Below are 19244 nucleotides of genomic sequence, written 5' to 3' on the forward strand. Positions count from 1 at the left end.
TCACAGTGGTTAAGTAGTTAATTAGTAATTTTCCAGCAGCTGAAAATAAAAACATATCCCATGACTGTAAAATTTTGATGTATTTCAGGGGATATTCAAATAAGGAGATGCCAAGGGGCTCCTGGGTGGTTCAGTTGGTTAAACATCTGCCTTCGGCTCAGGTTATGATCTTGGAGTCCTGGAATTGAGCCCCACATCGGGCTCCTTGCTCAGCCTGCTTCTCCCCCTCTCTCTGCCCTTCCACCCTGATTATGCTCTCTCTCTCTGTCAAATAAATAAATAAAATATTTTAAAAATAAATAAGGAGATGCCAAGCTTCTTAAAAGTCAACTTCTGAAAAAAAAAAAAAAAAAGTCAACTTCTGTCTTTACTGCTGTTGACATCCAACCTGAATTATGGCACTCATGACTCCTTAAAGTGGCACAGAATGTTCTAGGTTACAAAGTACTCAACTTCAGGAGGCTTCAGGTGTCATCTTCATCTTCTTCTGCAAGAAGTTCTGGAGGGATGGTGGCCAGCTGCCACTTTTCCCCAGCCTCATGCCCTCATTCTGCTTTAAGCCTGCACTACATCCCTCCTGCTTCCAGACTGGGCCCTTCAACTCCATCCATTCTCCACCCAAATATCTCCCCTTCATACATGTCCAATGTCATTCCCCTGACCCAAACTCTCCATGGCTCCCATTGACCTTAGGATATAATTCATACTTCTTTAGGTGGTTCCCAAGGTCCTTCAAGACCTATGGGTCTTCCTCTGGCCTCTTCTCCTCCCATGATGTTCCAGGATGCCTGAACTTTTGGGTGGTGCTTCCTGCCAGGCCTTGCACCTGCTATTCCTCTGCCTAGAACACTCCCAGTTGGCCTGGGGAGCTTCCTGTAAGAGTCCTTTCCCTGATAATCTCTCTCCTCTCTCCATAATGGGGCTGTGGGAGTGGTGCCCGGAAACATCTCACCCCCTTCCACTCACTGGTTTTTCAGAGCTGTTTTCCAAGCCGAAGCTGGAATCTTCCACCACCCGTCTGGACCAGGGAGAAAGCCTAAACCTGTGGTGCTCCATTCCAGAAGCACCCCCAGCCAACTTCACCATCCAGAAGGAAAACACGATTGTGTCACAGTCTCAAAATTTCACCAAGATAGCCTCGGCGACAGACAGTGGGACATACACTTGCAATGCAAGCATGGGCAAGGTTGTCAAGAGAAGCAGCGCAGTCCAGATAACCGTGTGTGGTGAGTACATCCTCCCTGGCTCAGATAGTCTTGGGGTGGGATGAGAGCAATGCAATTTACCACCAGCAGCTACCCTCTCCAGTCTGAAGGCAGATCAGACTGAGGCAGGGGAAGAACCTGAGGGAAAGAGGGAACGGTGAAATCAAGAGACCAAACAAGTGGGAATTCCTGCTCAGAGCACAGGAAAGAGGCAATACAAGGAACGTGTTGGCAAAAGTCAAATTCATGGCTTTATTGTGGCTGCATACTGCTGATGTGGCTGGGTTGGCAAGATTCTGGCTACTGGAACAGGTACCCACTCAAAAAGTCAGGGAGGAAATGCTCCTTATTCAATACTAAACTTTAGGATCTCAGTTCCCAGTTTTGTTTTGTTTTGTTTTTAATCTATATCCTGGCTGACCAGCAAGGCTAAGGCTTCTGGTAAGCAGAATGCAGGTACTGGAACCACCGAAAGCTGTGTTTCCCAGAGCTGACCATGCATGCAAAATCTGATTAGAATGCAGGTCAGGATGGGGCCACATTCCACACCTCTAACTAGTCACTTTGGGGATGCTTGGCCCTGGACCACTGTCAGAGTAGATAGAGGGATCTAAGTGAATGTGGAACTCTGGTTAAGCTGTCACAGGCTCTGCTGCTACTCAGTCCTTCAGTTTAACCCATGGCTGTGGTTTACGCAGAGATTTTAGTCTCAGCTCAATCAGGGTCATAGTCTATTGTCAACTCTCTCATCATGAAATTCCAAAGAAAATAATGCAAGAGACAAACGTGGGCCATTACATTTTATAAGCTTTATGAATAAGCAAACTTCTAAATAACGACCTAGTAGAATTCTTGCTTCTTGAGCATGCAATTTACTATCCAGAGAGGCCAAGACACTGAGAATTTATTTTCAGATAGAATCTGTTCGTGTGGGTCACCTACGTGGCTCTGCGGTTGAGCATCTACCTTTGGCTCAGGTCGTGATCCCAGGGTCCTGGGATCGAGTTCCGTATCGGGCTCCCCACAGGGAGCCTGCTTCTCCCTCTGCCTAGGTCTCTGCCTCTCTCTGTGTGTCTCTCATGAAGAAATAAATAAAATCTTAAAAAAAAAAAAGAATCGGTTTGGGTACTTATTACATTTCTTATGCTTTTCCTGTATCTTATCTCAACACAACAACACATGAATGTGTGAGCATGTTTATATGAGATATATGAAAATAAACATGTACTTGGAGGATGTAATGTTTTTCTTGAATTTATGTCATCCTTTGTTATTTATAGCATTCACTTCTCTCTCTCCTTACCACACATACATACACACATTACCTGCCTATCTTAAAGTAGTCCTGTAAAGGTAGATAAGATGGGCAGGTAATTATGGTAATACCAGAGAAGCAAAGAACAGAATTTGGAAACGGACCCTCTTGGGCTGGATGCTTTGTGCCCACCTTCAGTGTTGTTCATGTTGTTTCTCTCTCTATCATTCTAGAAATGCTATCCAAGCCCAGGATTTTTTATGACTCCAGCTCCGAGGTAATAAAAGGACAGACTATAGCAGTCGGTTGCCAATCCATAAACGGAACGACACCTATATCTTATCACCTTTTAAAAACAAGTAACATTTTGGAGAGCCGTGACATGAGCTCAAATGAGCCTGCGGTATTCAAAGACAACCCAATAAAAGACACAGAATACCAGTGTATCGTGGATAATTGTCATTCCCATTCTGAGATGGTCAGTGAAGTTCTGCGTGTCAAGGTGATAGGTAAGTTGCTGTGCTTAGGAAGAAATCTTATTGTTTGGGGGCTTTATTTCACATTTTCAAAGGTTTGGGGTTGCCCAGGCATTGTGTGCACAAGTGGGTGGTAACTTGCGCAAAGTCCATAAACATGCCATGTGGCAAAGGGAGACCAAGGCCCAGGTAAATGGGGCCAGGAAATATCTGGTGGTTATTGGTGTGGCCAGTGACATCTCTTTGCAGAACCTTTGGAGGAAACTGTTAAAATATAAGAGCAAAGAGCAAAATATAAGAGCAAATATAAGAGCTTCTTGACTTCAAGAAGCTCTAAAGTTGTGCCTTTGGGCTCCCTTAACATTTGCTCCTTTGTAGATGAACTAACAGCCATCCCTGAGAATTGTAGACCAGAGTTCTTCTCTACTATTGACTCCTGGGGAGGCAGATTCCATCATATGCAGAACCTGCTGCCATCAGAGCTGCAAGTCTCATGGGACTGGGGCTGTCGTACTCATGGGAAATATACCATTATGCTGGAGTGGATATTTTTCCTTGAGCCTCTGTCTTGTGGAGCCTCATGTCTCAGAAAGCCTCAGGAGTGCCACTGCTTACATCTCTGAGATATTCTGCATCTTGTAAAAAAAACTTAATATGCTTCTCCTTCTTCCTCCTCCTCCTTGTTTAATAACTATCTATATGTGCCACTGTGGATCTCTTAAGTAGGATAGAGATTCCTGCTTCAATTAATGTGTGGTCTAAAAGGAGCCATCTTTTCAAATTAACATCAATATATATAAAGTATCTAATGCTATAGGGCATACAAAAAAGAAAACATATACTTCGTTTTCGAGGATATAACAAGAAACACAGGAATGTCCTGATTAAATAATGGAGAAATATTTTAGTGCCTTTGAATAACACTGCAAATAAGCATAGAAAAAAATATTACTAGGGAACCCATGATTGTCACATGAACTATCCTTACAATAACAGTAATAGGAATTCAGGGCATGAGAGATATCATCTAGCTTGAGTGGGAAGAGTTGGATGAAGAGCTGAAGAGCTGGGTCTCAACAATGGGTCAAGAAAGTGCTGGAGATGGCCTACCAGTTAAATACATGAGCAAAAAGTCTCCATGGAGTAGTTCAAAAGACTGGGTCGATCAGATGGCTGGAAACAAGGGACTGGAAAATCATTGGATGCAAACTAAAAAAGTGACTGAGTTTTCAAGTGTGAAGTGTGCCAGTCTTCAGAATTGGAAATTTGTCATGTGTGCAATAAAAGCCAGAAAGAGGAAAGGAGATCATGGGAATGGAGCTTGGGGAAGATTAACCCAGGGGCTCTATCAGTTAGAAGTGAAGGTCTCAGACCTCACAATATCTTAAAAAGCTAATGCAAAAGCCCATGTGAATTGGGGGCCCAATTTTAGTGGCTAACATTTACCGAGCCCTGACCATGTGTGCACCCTTGTGTGAAGTGTTTTAGTAAATTATCCCCATTAATACTTAACAATAGTCTTGTAAGTAAGACCCAGGGAAATATTAACCTTATTTTATAATGATGCAGCTAAGGCTTAAGACAAACAGCTGGTGGGCAGTGGGGCTGGGAATTGAGACTGGCTTACCACCACCCCCTCTGCGCTTCAGGCTGTGCCCCCCAGGGCTCTGCCCTTGTGGTTGAACTTCATTTTCTCATCTCTGGCCTGGTGCCCCCTTTTGTGGGACCAGCATCTCCAAAGTCTGGCCACCCACCGCACTCACAGGGAGATGATTCATAAGTCAGATGCCGGGGCCCCTGGGTGGCTCAGTAGGCTGAGCTTCTGAACTCTTGGTTTCAGCTTGGGTCATGATCTCAGGGTGGTGAGATGGAACCTGGCATCTGGCTCAGAGGGGAGTCTGCTTAGGATCTCTCCCTCTCTCTCTTTTTTTGCCCCTCCACTTGCTCTTACACTCTCTCTTTCTAAAATGAATGAATAAATCTTAAAAAATAAATAAATCAGATGCCAGTCTGCTGACCAGCCCATTCTCATACTAACAGGAAGGTCTACTTGGGAGACAATTTAGGATCAGAATTTTGGTAATTGAGCATGGAAAAAGTATATGGGAGGAAACTGCTTGGATCTGCCAGGAATGAGAAGCCGGTAGGACATTGAGGTGGAAATGTCCAGGTCAAAATCAAGACCTGGAATTCAGGGGAGTAATCTAAAGCTATCTAGTTTGGCATTAAATGTTGTATGTTTATGTGCTAAATGCACAAACAGAAGCTATGATGTAGGTGAAATCACCAAAAAAGAACAGAGATGGAAAGCTGAGGACTGAATTTTGCAGAAATTCCATATTTAAGGGGCAAAAGGAAAACAAACTAGTGACTAAATAGGGAGTGACAGGTGAGGAGGAAAGAGAATCTGGGCTGGGAGGCATCAGAGAAGCCACAGAGGAAGCTGTGTTGGTTTGGGAAGGTCCTGGGGCAGCTGAGAGCTGTGGGGAAGCCACAGATGGGAAGACTGGAAGGACGCCTCTCATGGACTAGAATTAACCTGCTGGGGATTCAGGGGTGGGAGAGTCAGGAGATGACGTGACCTTTGGAATTTCTTCAAAGCTAGAGATGGAGATCAGTTTCCAGAGCAGATGGAGGTCAGATGTCAGGAGTAAAGAGAAGGTGGGAAAGGAGGATTTGAGAGCTGTTGGTGTAGAACATTCATAAAGGAAAAGGAGAAAAAAATGGGATTAGCTAAAGATAGTGGGTCAAGTTTATTCATGAGATCTGGAAGTGGCCTACATCTTTGTAAGCACAGGGAGGGAAATCTCTCTCTCTCTCTCTCTCTCACATACACATCCACACATACACAATCTCAACAGGGCACAGAGATTAATTGTATCATCAGGCTGAGTGGTCAGTAATACTTGAGGTGCTAAGTAAAGGGAGGTGTCCCTAGCATCACGTATATAAACAACGTGGGCTCAGGAGGCATCTGTTGCTGCCCTTCTGGTCTAAGGAGAGGAGGGGAGATGTAAAGAAAGTGGGATGAAGGTGGTGGTCAATTGGGTAAAAGACACAATCCCGATCTCTGTCACCATGCAGCAGGAGGCTGGCCATGAGCAGTGCTGTGTGGCATTCCTTCTCTCTGGCCTCCACCTCTTCTCAGTGCTGTCCCTTTCGCTGCCTTTCAGCCCCAGTGGATGAGGTCAAGCTCTCTATCCTAATGAATGCAGAGGTGGAGTTTGGGAAGGACATTGGGCTTCTGTGCTCGGTGAACGAGGCGACTGGTCCAATCACCTACAGGTTTTACAAAGAAGCGGGCAGTCTCTTATACCAAACCACCTCGAATGAAACCCGCGCCGTTTGGTACAAGTCAAAGGCTAGCAAGGAGCATGAGGGACAGTATTACTGCACAGCCTCCAACAGAGCCAACCGCCTTAAAAGCAGTCCCCAAAGCAACGTACTGACAGTCAGAGGTGAGTCAAGGTCTCAAACAGTGGGATCTAGTGTGGCGTCCAAAAGCAAGGCCAAAGTTTCATCCCCTGCAATGAAGTCGGCAGTTGTTTAGCTCATTTCACAGAGGGTTAAGAGACCGGTGTCCTATAGGCTCTTTTGTTGCAAGTGACAGACACGCATCCAAATTAAATATAAAAGAGGAATTGGTTACTATAAAAGATTAGAAATTTCTCACATAGTCGTAATTCCAAATTCTTGGTAGAGAGATAACAATTGGCCCATCTTGGGTCAAATGTCTACCCATGGACTACCTGGGGCCAACGGGATTAGATCGTGCAGAAGAGACATAGTTAGGCGAGCCCACACAAGTGGGTAGAGGGTGGCTTCCAGTGAGGGAGAAGGACTGAAGAGACCTCAAAAAAGAGCCTACTTCAGTGAATGGTCCTTTAAGACCATAGCTGACTCTGTAGCAAACAAACCCTCCAAAATATTTCTGTTCCAGTTATGAACAGTGTCCTTCAGAGGTAGATGCTTGTGTATGATGCTGTATAGTTACAAGAACTATAAAAATTAGTCTTATTTGTTGCCTAAACCTGATATTATTCTTCCTGGTAGAGGAAGAACATATGTGTGTATGTATTTTTTGTCTTCATTTCCAGTCTTTCTTGCTGCATGGATAAAAGGACTCATTGCAGTGGTTGTCATTGGAGTGATAATTGGTGTCTTGATACTTGGGGCCAGATATTATATTCTGAAGAAAGCCAAGGGTAAGTACAGTTTTCTTTTGTTCCATTCTGGCAGGCTACCTTGGCCAGGAAACTGGCCATGGAAATGAGGGGCTTCAGCTTCACAGAGGGTTGGTGCTCCGTCCCAGTGGGAACTGAGGAGATATAACTGATGACCATTGTTTTTCTCCTTGGGGTGTCATCTTGATAACCAAAGATTTTGGTTTTGGTAGGCATAAAGCTTTTAGTGCCCCTTGGATTCAGTTAGGCACAAATGCAAGCAATTGCTTTCCAGCTGGACAACCCAGAAAAGATGCATCTGGGGGCGGGGGGAGGTTGCATCTACATGTGGACAGAAGAAGCTGTTTATGTGGATTTGGCCACACCTAGTATTGCAGTCGGTAGTAGGGTATGAGCACCATGGAGACCCATCTCCCCCTCATCCACTGAAGTCCTCTCACTTGATCTGCCTATTGTGCCATGATTTCTACCCTGTGCTTGGGGTTAACCACACATGAAAGGGAAGCCAGGATCACCCACTGATGTTCAGGAATCAGAGTTAGCTAGCCTGAACTTGAGGGAAAAGGCACAGTCCCACTAAATTCTGAAAACTTTTTGCAGAGTAAGGCAGGTTCTTTTGGAGCTCCAGTACTATTTCCTGGGATAGGTGGGGACAGATGGGATGAGGAGGGGTCCTATGCTTTTTCTAGAACAAGAAAGCTGCAACCCTTCTGGGAAGACAGGCTCCAGAATCAACCCATTCCTAAAACTGCTCCTGGCCATGGTCTTAGGCCAGCCTGGAATTAAAGCATAAGGACTGGTGTAGCCTTTACTTTTTGGAATCATCTTGAATCAAAGAGACAGTTGCCCGTTTATCTGGCTTACCTGGTTTCTCTATGGTTGACTTTATCTCTATCACATTCCACTAAGAAAAATCACTCCTGGTTAAAACAGTCAAAATGTTATATTCATGGAGGAAATGATGTGAAATCTTTTGGTATCAGACCAAGAGAAGATCTACTTTGTTCATTATTTTTCTTCTTTTTAAAAAACAGGAATATATTTGACTTTCTCTTCTCTTTTTATTGATATTCAATCTTCAGGAAAGTCAAATATGGTTGAGATGAGTGTTTTTATCTAGTACACATGTGGATATTTTATATTGACTTTGGATTCTCTCTTTCTCTTTTAAAGCCAAGCAGACGCCAGTGGAGATGTCCAGGTCAGTGTGTGTACTTGGAAGATAGGTGACTGCTCTGTAGACATGCATAAACTGTAGGGAAATGCTGGTTGTTAGAAACTTTTCAGTTTTTCTTGGAAAACCCAGAAAAATACGGTCTTAGGTGCAAGTGGTATAGGGATGTGTGTGTGTAGGCACATGTGTGTATTTGGCTCCTTGGAAGATTGCCAGCTGTCCTTCATGGAAAGAATAGCTTTATTCTGAGGTCATCTCCTTCCTATACTGTTACTTGTGAAATCCCCTTTTCCTTATGAAATTATACTGGTAGTAGATGGAATTTTTAAAATTTACTTACTTGGCAAAATAGAACTGGCTTTTAAAAAAGAGATTGTAAAAAAAAGAGAGAGAGAGGGAGAGAGAGAGAGAGAGATTGTCATATTTTGACTGTTCTTGAAATCCAAAATCCAAAAGTATGGAAAGGATAGCTCTGTTCTGAAGAAAAGCATTAGCACAAGATGAAGAATTCTGAGCAGTGAGATGCACCGTGGCCCTAATACTTATTTTAACAGCAAAATGTTTTTGTCAATATTTTGAAAAATTTTGTCAAATGTTAGTTTTCCACATGAGAGGGTAAAAGTTTTCCTAACTTCAGAAATCTTTTCCTGGTTTTCTCATAATCTTCCTTGATTATTTTCTTAGTTTGAAGTCAGAGCCAAAAAAAGTCACATTTTTTTCTTTCCCTTTGAAATTTCATTTTAAGGCCAGCAGTACCACTTCTGAACTCCACCAATGAGAAGATGTTGTCAGACCCCAATACTGAAGTCAACAGACATTACGGTAGAGTCACGGTTTCCTGCAGTTGCTAAACGTTTTCCCTTACCCCTCTTAGAAGCAGAATCTGTAGGTGACGGAGTTCAAGTTGGAAGGGAAGCCCTGTCCTCAAATAGGGGCACTTAATCCGATCAGTCATGGAAGGGTGAGCTGATAAGCAAAGCAGAACATTTTACCCTAATTTTACCACCGCCTAAACACTTGGGGAATGAAAGGTGGAGAATAATTACAATGCTGTGGATACCCATCCTGGGTTATCTTTCAAAACTTTAAACATTGTCCAAGTATAATTACTATCCTTTTGTTAGAGAGAGAGAGAGAAGTTATCAAATTAAGACATTGGTAAAAAAAAAAAAAAAATACCCAAAAAAAGACATTGGTAAAACATCTTCTCAGATGGAATTAATTATTACAAGCACGAGATGGTTTCCTTTCAGATTTTGCCACAACTAATTTAAATATTTCGCTGTTAGTGGAGGCATTTAAAAGAAAAAAGTGGTACAATCAAAGAACACCTGGTTATAAGACTTAGCACAAGTTTGAAAGTCAGCTCAGTAGAGTGGGTAGCCAATCTCCAGGAGTTCTTAATCCCATTAGGTCTAGGAGAAAATTGCTTGAGCCTTTGAGCAGAGGTGCCAGCTGCTTCCCAGAGGGGTGGGTGATTTTATCACATACTACGCCCTGTCCCAGACCAGTTTTCTTTATCAGCAAGTCTGGGAATAGAATGCTCATGTTCTTTTCTAATTGTGTAAGTGTTCCACAAAATGAGAACTTTAGAATAGTTCAGATATGCTTCTTGCAGGGCGTACTTGAGAAATATGTTTTGAGAATTGAGTAATTGTTATATTACCAAATCATAAACCTTTAAAAAGGGAGTAAGACAGCGCCTGGCTGGTTCAGTTAGCAGAGCATGTGGCTCAGTTTCAGGGTGGTATGTTCAGGCCCCACACTGGGCATGGGGCCTACTTAAAAAAATAAACATAAAGACAAACAAATAATAAATAAGTAAATAAACAAATAAACTGGGGAAAATGTATTCCTGAAATCCATCAAATAGAACAAGAACTAAAGAAAGTACATTATGTGGTACAATCCTTACTAAAAAGTGAATAAGACATTTGTAATAATAAAAATAATGGACCAATAAAGAGAAAAGAGCAAATGTATCATTTTGAGAAATTACATTCAGAAATATGGTGGCATGGGGGGGTCTTTTGAGTATTTGTATTATACATAAATACATAGACACTTTAAATTAAATGCTAATATAGACTTATATTAAAATAGGATTTCCCCCCCAAATTTCCAAAATGCAAGAAATACTCTAATTCTTATGTTGTCTCCATGGATTATTTCACTGTATAAAATATTTTAGTAATCATAATAAGTAATTAACTTAAATGCATAATGGAAAATCATGTATTCTTTAGAAGTATTATTTATATTATTTGTAATCCATAGAATTATTTTTAATAGAGAACGACTTGATTAAAAAAAAGTTAAAAAGTTTTTTTTTTTTTTGCCCACTGAGGTGACAGACTGGAGATACCACCATTTCTCTAAACCATGTTCTCATGCATCTAGCTCTCTGGTTGGAGAGTTTAGTTTGCTAGTTTTCTTCATGTTTCTGGTTACCGGCCCATCCCTTTAGAATTAAGCTTAATTTCTAAAGAGTTTGCTCAAAGTGAACAATTCTGAATCTTGAACAATTCATAAGCATAAATGTCCCTCCCACGGGATGGTGAGCAAGTCACTGGTATTTATAAAGAGACCACACAGGAGTTGGATGCGGCCATAGGAGGACCAGGAGGGAATCCAGAATCGGCTACACTGCTGGTTGCCCACTACGCTAAGGAAGTTAGGCTTGACTTCATGTGTTAGTGGCACTGAGTTTCTTAAGTTATAGGAAACTAGGATTTCCATTGCCACTCATCCTAATTGTTATTTTTCAACTAGGTTACAATGAAGATGTTGGAAACCATGCAATGAAACCAATAAATGAAAATAAAGGTAATTATCTAAGTTTTTTTTTTTTTTAATTAGAAACCTTAACAGAAAAAAAGACCCCCTACAAAAGAACTAAAACGGTTAAGATCTGGAGATATTGCCCCTCTTCCCTCTCTCAGTGACACTCTCCCTGGCTGCTGTGTAAAACGGAGGTGGCTGGTCACTTGCTCCAAAGATTCTATCTTGTGTCCTTACTGAGAAGTAACCTAGGGGCCCCTGGGTGGCTCAGTCTGTTGAGAATCTGACTCTTCGTTTTGGCTCAGATTATGATCTCAGGGTTGTGAGATGGAGCCCTGTGTTGGGCTTCATGCTCAGCATGGAGTCTGCTTGAGATTCCCCCCCCACACACACAACTTGCTTGCTCTCTCTCTCTAAAATAAACAAATGAAAGAAAGAAAGAAAGAAAGAAAGAAAGAAAGAAAGAAAGAAAGAAAGAAAGAACCTAAATTCCAGTAGGAAAGAGCTGGGTTATACCTAACAGGGAACTAGCTGATTCAGAATGGGCTATTGGGTACCGTAGGAGGATCTCTTTTCTCTTGGATACTAAAGGTGCAGGTGTTTTTAAAATAGCATTGCGGTATATCATCAGGTTGTACACCTTAAACTTACACAAGGTTGCATGTCAATTATACCTCAGTAAAGCTGGAAGGAAAGTATTAAGGGTCTAGGATAGGGAGAAGCACACAGGGTACTTCAGAGGTAATAAAAATGTTCTTTTTCTTAAGAGAGGTGATGGGTATGCTGGAACTTACTATTATTATGTGTATTTCATACATAACTTATAAATATTATTTGATATCTAAGTATTTAATAAAAATAAAACATACACTATAAAAAATAAAATAGCATTGCTGCTAATATCTTTTAAAGATTTCATTTATTTATTCATGAAAAACACACAGAAAGAGGCAGAGACATAGGCAGAGGGAGAAGCAGACTCCCTGTAGGGAGCCTGATGTGGGACTCGATCCCAGGACCCCAGGATCATGACCTGAGCCAAAGGCAGATGCTCAACCACTGAGCCACCCAGGCCTCCCGCACTGCTGCTAGTTTTTAAAGACAATGAACAATAGATTCTTTGCTATGGCTTAAAATTCAGAAGGATTAGACTAAATTATTTTTCAAAATTCCCTTCCCCTTGGGGCTGCTATCTTGGGAGCTAAAGTTCTAAAGAACTAAACACCGATGTTCTTGATTGCACATCACTGCTTTTGGTGCTGGTGAGAAAACCTGACTCCAAGACTTCAAAAATAAAACAATACTATTATTTTGAGTTGAAGACAAACTCATTTACCAGATTTCCCCATAGCAGCCCAAGGGTTTTTGTTAATTTGTTTTTCTATGCATACAGCTTATACTCTCAGGGCATCTTTAGGCTGGGGGACACCTGTTCCCCATTTCCTGAGATCCTCTCCATCTTGGAGATAGCTTCCTGTGCCTGTGGCTAAAGGGTAGACTTCTAGAGTTAACTGCCGGCTGATCCTGGCTGTTCTCCATGTCTACGGAGCTTTTACAGATCCTTCCCCTGTAGAAACAATGGAGGATCTGGGCAGGAGGTTCCCTCCACATTCTGGGGGGAGGAGGACTCCTCACTACCTTCCCCGGCCTGATGTGTCCTGCTCACCTGGAATGCCATTCAGCCTGTGTCTGGCTTCTTCCTCGGAATAGGGAATCCTTCAGTCACTTGAGTAGAAATCTCTAATACAGGCTGAGGCCCCCCAGGAAGACTTTGTCTAACTGTAGGGTGCTGTGGTTCTTTTGAGCAGAGCCTCTGACGTTGGATGTGGAATACACAGAAGTAGAAGTGACCTCACCTGAGCCTTACCAAGGTAAACACCATCACTGCAGTTGTTCCCCACGTTTTGTTTCCTGCTTGGAGGCAAACAGGGTGAGGTGTGCCATCACCCAAGGACAAGGGTCCCTTCAGTTGGTCAGAAGGGAGGTGGTTAGCAGACAGACCTGAGGGACATGCCTACAGCAGGAGCATTGACCCCTGCTGAGGCTTTCGAAGCATAAAACCTTGTTAATTATGAGTAGGTTTTATTGAGCAATTACTAAGTCCTAAGAAGTGTGTTCATTGAGAGACTTTTTGAGGGCAGCCTCATTTCTGGATGTTTGGGCTTTCTTCTACAGGTCTGTTCCTTGCCCACATCCAGCATCGTCCCTAAAGAGTTGCTTATACACCGAGCTCTGGGAAATGAAATGCATAGTGGGAAATGAAGATAGTAAGGGCTTGGCTATTTAAAGGGACTCTTGGGTAAATGCTTTTGAAGACACAGAGTCCCCTTCTGTGTAAACAGTGGCACTAGCTTTATACTTCCAGTTTTCAGCCTCAGGGGTGGGCTGGCCTAGAGGTCCCAGCCCCAGTGCTGTCCTGGGGAGACTGACTTAGGCTGGACTGATCCATAGCAAATGCTAGAACGTCACTTCCAGTTGCCTTTTTTTTTTTTTTAAGATTTTATTTATTTATTTATTCATGAGAGACAGAGAGAGAGAGAGGCAGAGTCACTGGCAGAGGGAGAAGCAGGCTCCATGCAGGGAGCCTGATGTGGGACTCGATCCCGGGACTCCAGGACCATGCTCTGGGTCGAAGGCAGGCACTAAACCACTGAGCCTCCCAGGGATCCCCACCAGTTGCTTTTGACACCATAAATAACCATGCATATCCTCCTAGCTGTCCTTCACCCTAGCTCTGCCACAGGCTACTGTACTCAAATGAGCCACCCAGAGCCTTCTGGCCCTGCTGGGAGGCTCATTAGGGCCATTGCCATGCATCCGCCTTCCTCCTACTGAGGCCAAGCACTGCCACTGTGTCCACTCAACCTGGCAAGCTGAATGCTGTTTTCCAGATGAGGCACGTGTAGCATTAGCCAGAGTCACATGGCAATGGCATCCCTTCATCACCTCTGGCTCTGCGATTTGGGAGGAGTTTTGGGTTCCTTACTTCCCTTGCTTAGGTTCCGGGTACCATGTCAGCAGGCATGTGCACAGAATCTTTAGGTAAGGCTGTCCCCTGCAGCTCCTAGGCTGTGTGCTACCCAGTGGGGCACCATTCCCACACTCTGCAATCAGAGTGGCCCCCAGGGTCTGTACTGTCTGACCACACAGGGCATCTCGCTTCTGGATCTGGACCAGACCCGGAGGCCATGGCAGGCCTGCAGTTCTCTTCCTCTTTATTTCATTGTAAAGTGGTTCTCTTGTTAACAAATTAAGGGTGCACGGACCAGCCCCTATGCAAGCAGCCAAGGTACATATATGGTGTACCCCCAACCCCCGGGGAGGTATAGCCTGGGAGGGAGCCAGGAAAGTAAGGAACCAAAGAATATGTAGATAGCATCAGGTTCTGGTTAGTGCTCGGAAGAAAAGGAATGGGGGGCATTGAGAAGGCATGAAAGGTGGCCAGAGCTGGACTCATTTGAGGATCTGGAAGGAGACAGAGAGATCTGTGTGTTATCACCAGGCAAGAAGGCGGAGCCAAAGTGCTAGCAGTGGATGGATTCAAGATATATTCCAGAGATGTGACAACACTGGAGAAATTTTATGGCAGGGATCAGGAAAACAATTACTATAGGTTGTGTGACTGAACCACCAAACTGAAGGTCATGGTGTCTAAGACTGGGAAGAAAGGGTTCAGTTAGGTTAAGCATGAGATGCCCAAGAGGAGACAGCACAGGGGTTTGATGCTCAGAACCGAGTCTGGGTGGGATGTGGCTTAAGGGGCTGTAGGGGGCTCCCCTCCAGGTTTCTCTGTCCCACCAGAGCCTGATACAAAGGCCGCTCCATCATTGTGCGTAATGGCTCAGTCCCATGGGAAACAGCTTACTTCCTCTTAAGGGGACTCCGGGGTCAGAAGGAAAGGGGAACCATAATGGGGAAAGAGATGCCCAAGAATTTTGAATATGTGTGGGAAAATCCTGCTGTCCCCTGACCCTCCAGACTCCACTGGGTGCTCTAGCAGATGGGGATCGCCCTGGGCTCTGGTCTTTCTGAGGTTTCCCTGAAAAGGCCAGATCCATTCTTTTAGGAATGTTAGAGTGTCTGGTTTTCTTCTTCTTGCTTGAAGGTGGGGTGGGCTTTAAAGGAAAAAGAAGTCCTAGGACAGGAGGTGGAAGGGTGCTTTCCTTGCCGGGCTGAGTAGTACAGCTGTAGTCCCCTTTCCCCACGTTGCTGTGAGGGCCTCGGGAGAGCTAGAATGAGTACCACGTGGGTGGAAATGAAGAGTTTCCAGAAGATTCAAGTTGAGTTTTCTGGAACTAGCCTCCTTGGTGAGAAGGGACAGCAGGGTAGAGCTTTGTCAAGGGGTGGGTAGGGCATTACTAGGGTAAGGATCAAGATTTGTGGTTTCAAGGCCAGCGATGAGTCAACTTGATTTGGTCTTGGCCAATCCAGTTCCCTGTCCGCAAGGCTCCCAGTTCCACAGCTGAGGTGGAGGAGGGGATGGGGACCGTGTCCAGCTCTGATTCTGGCTGCTGACCAAGGAGTCACTCGGGGATGGAGGCGGGGTGGGGGGTGGGGGGATGGGAAGGAACTTGTTAAACCCGGTCTGTTTCTTGTTTGCTCTGAGGCTAATTGCTGGGAAAACCCCATGACGTTGAAGCCATCTCTTTCTCTGTTAACAGAGAAAAACAGAAGCCAAAATAAAGCCCCATCCGGAAACATCCCTGACAGCAGAGACAAACAGCCTGTTGGCCTGGGTTACTCATTAGCAGGCAGCTGCCGAGCAGAGGTGGCCGTCTTGAGGTGCCAGCCCCCGCCCATCCCTGAGGGGCAGGACAGGGGGCAGCAGGAGGAACCACGGGGGCAGCTGCAAGTGTAGCCGCTCAGCCAAGAAGTGGAAACACCCCACTGCCTTGGCTGATCTGCAGTTATAAGGAAGAAGGGGGTCAAGTGTGGCTCTTGAGTCCAGAGGGTGTTAGAGTGTCCCCAAGGTGACCAGAGAGGTCTACCAGCACCCCTTGTGGTCCTGGGGGCTGTGGATCTTACAAGGGTGTCCAGGTCCCCCGGCTCAGCCACCCCACCCCCTCCCTCCATTCCTTCCTCATGGCCCCCACTCCCATTATGGGATAGGGTCTGAGGACCAGCTGACAGGGACCCCAGTGCACCCAGGGTACAGTGTCCTATATTGTGTATCCCCAGCTGTCTGCCCCACAGCCTGGAGCTCCTGAAAGCTCTGGATCCGAGTCACCTTTTCCCTTCCTCTTCCGTGGTAGGATCATCCTGAAGGAGTGACTCACCCAGTCCTAACATTGAGCAGAATCCCTTAGGGATATGGAGGTCCCCAGAGATTGGGAATCCCTGGAGCCTCCCTGTATACCCCCAAAATCTGGTGCCACGAAGGGAGCATGGGGAATGGCATAGGCATCTCTGCTGATCTCTTAGAGAAAAGCAGGTGTCCTAGCAGAGGGGTGCCTGGAATCTCAGCCACTCTGGTGAGTACCAACTCCTGTTTGGGGCCTTGGGGGAGTCATATGAAGCCTTCTACAAGGCCCTGGCCACCCCAGATGTCCCAAGGTCACCTGTTGGGATCTGAACCCCCACCCTCCAGGCTTCCTCCTGGTGTTCAGGTCCTAACCCAGGAACCACCAGCATTCAGTGTCTAATGAATGACCACAATTTTAATCCTAAAATCTAAAACCCCGGGGAAGAGGTTCATAATGCCAAGGCCTTCCTGAAACTCATGGGTCTGAGATAGAGACACTTGCAAGGACATTGACTGGTGCCGTCACTGTCCTATCAAACCTGTATGGGCGCCTCCAGGTAGCTGTGCGAGGCCTGGGATCAGGAGATGCATGTGGCCTCAGGTGCTGCCCTGGAGAAGCTCTGGGTCCACCAGGGAGACAGTCGTGGGACAAATAATGTCAGCGTGGTCGTGGGCAAGGGTCCCCAAAGTGCTGTGGGAGCACAGGAGTCCTTCGTGACTTCCCTGGGCACAGGAAGGGGTGAGAGTGTCAGGGAGTAGGTGGATGGGTGAGGATGTGTGCACCCAAGAGCCGAAACAAAGCTTGTCCTGGAACTTGGAGGACAAGGAGGGATGTGGCAAAGAGGAAGGGCTGTAGGGGCCCAAAGGGATATGTTCAGGGTCGGGGGTCATCTCTGGAGCCCAGGGAGTCGAGTGTCTTGTAGTTAGTCCATGGGCATGCCCCGGCCAAAGAAAACCACACCCGCGTGTGTACTGAGCATGGTGGCAGGAAGCGTCTTACCCTGTCTGGGGCTTCATTTCCGGATCTGTAGAAAGAGAATGTTGGCCTCATGGCAGGAGCTACCTTTCTACAATGAGGCTTCCTGGTCCTAGGTGCAGGTGAGAGGAGGCAGGGGAAGTGGCGGGGCCCCATCCTGTTTCCTGAGGCTTATGGGTGTGTATGTATGTACGTGCTGTGTGTGTACACACTGGAGGTGTGTACGATGCATGGAGACAGTATGAGTGTGTGTACCAGTGTGTATACACAGCCTGTGCATATACTTCAACAGATGCCTTCCTGGGTGATTTGTACCCCAAACCCTGAGTCTCCTCTGGGTATAACCCGTACCCTGGTCGGTCATCTGTCTGCCTTTCCATAAGAGTCCAGACCAGAGGATCTCAACCCTATCTTCCTATTAGAATTCCCTGGAAGCTCTAAGAAAACAGTAGCGCCAGGGCCACCCTAGCCCATCAGAATCAGTATGAGGCCCAGGTGTTGGCATTTGAAATCAACTAGCCCAGCTGTCAAGATTTTAAGTGGTTCTCAGTCCCAGCTGAGCCTTAAAGTCAGAGATGCTGCCCAGGCTCTAACCCAGGCCTCAGGGCCCTGCCTCCTGGGAGGGGCTGGTAAAGCAGCTGGACACAGAGACGCGCTGGGAGGGAAGGAAGGATGGGGCCCCCCGTGAGCTGGAGGCTGCAGGCCTATACTGGAGACCCCTCTACATGTGGCCTGCCCTCAGGTCCAGGGTTCCCCTTGAGTAGGTGGACCTGCCCCCATAATGGCCTGTTGATCTCATACTTCCAGGCTGAGAATGATGATAATTAGACCAGGATCTTCTAAAGCCAGGAAATGGAAATGGCCTGAGCTTAGTGGCAACAAGGTCTCCAGGCCCTGATGGAGACGGGCACTTGTGTGGTGGGGTAGCGGGCAAGCAGGGAGCCTCAGACATTCTCCTGCTTCGGCAGTGGGCTGACCTGGTGCCCAGAGGCGGCTGTTGACTGTGCCTGGTCACTTTCCAGGTCTGGAAACCAAGGGCACAGAGACGGTGTACAGTGAAATCCGGAAAGCTAACCCTGGTGAGTGAGGGCCCCTGACTCCCCCAGCCTGGGGGACGCTTCCTCCTGAGTCCTCCATGGGGCCTGGGGAGGGGGCAGGGAGAAGAAGGAGCAAAGGAGGGTGAAGCTATTGACTGCCTCTCTCCTGCCACTCTTAAAAAGTAGCCACGTGTTATGTGTGCTGTAATTTAGTCAATGAACACTTAGTAAGTGCCTACTGCATGCCAGGGAAACAGAACCTCACATGTTCATACCCAGCTAATGGGCAGCTGGGCTGGAGTGTGTCCTGGCATCACTGTGTGCTCATGTGACCGCAAGAGAGGTGGCATGGCCCCACCTATTCTCAGGAGCCCACCAGTGCTCCTTACCTGCCCCCAATCCCACAGGCCCTGGTACAACAGTGGGTGGCCAAAGTTCATAGACAAAGTCAGTGCTTTGCTATGAAGACGCTGGGTAGCTTTAGTCTCTCTGGGGGTGGGGTATGGATCTGCTCCTTTGTTTCTCCCTGTCTTTGATTCGAGATCCCCAGCTCAGTTCCCACTCCACCACTTGGTCATGAAGAGCTTCCCCCAGGACTGAGCACAGTGCCCAAGCAGACATGGAACTGGGCAGGCTCCCAGCAGTATCATTTTTTGTAAAATTATTCTATCCCATTCTGGGGAAATGAATGGAATATAAAGACTACTTTTAAATTCTGAAAATAAGTCATAACTCAAAGGCTTATTAGTAAGATTCTGGGGGAAGTAGTCACTATGTGGATATCTTACTTTGTACAACATTCCTGTATTTAAGTGGATTCTCTGAGAAGCATTGCAACTGGCCCAGAAACTTTGGTACAGCCCGGCTTCTCTGAGCATGGGCCACAGACTGGTACCAGTTGGGGTCTCAGGGCC

General features: G+C 45.8%; 1 protein-coding gene across 17 annotated transcripts in view; it reads left to right on the top strand.

The window, feature by feature from the left end:
• The window catches only part of PECAM1 (platelet and endothelial cell adhesion molecule 1), a 71807-nt gene that overhangs the window by 38113 nt on the left and 14450 nt on the right, over positions 1–19244 (top strand). For 9 of the 17 annotated variants that reach the window (XM_025999587.2, XM_072746795.1, XM_072746785.1 and 6 more), the window contains 9 exons: positions 978–1226; positions 2694–2969; positions 6110–6394; positions 7034–7141; positions 8294–8321; positions 9040–9116; positions 11067–11120; positions 12884–12946; positions 18316–18372. In XM_025999587.2, the coding sequence (XP_025855372.2) occupies positions 978–1226; positions 2694–2969; positions 6110–6394; positions 7034–7141; positions 8294–8321; positions 9040–9116; positions 11067–11120; positions 12884–12946; positions 18316–18372 (1197 nt within the window). The remainder of the gene's footprint in view (positions 1–977; positions 1227–2693; positions 2970–6109; positions 6395–7033; positions 7142–8293; positions 8322–9039; positions 9117–11066; positions 11121–12883; positions 12947–18315; positions 18373–19244) is intronic. The other 8 variants (XM_072746793.1, XM_072746790.1, XM_072746784.1 and 5 more) reach the window with 1 other exon arrangement.

The sequence above is a fragment of the Vulpes vulpes genome, chromosome 2 (genome assembly GCF_048418805.1).
Source record: "Vulpes vulpes isolate BD-2025 chromosome 2, VulVul3, whole genome shotgun sequence".
Classification (NCBI taxonomy): Eukaryota; Metazoa; Chordata; class Mammalia; order Carnivora; family Canidae; genus Vulpes; species Vulpes vulpes.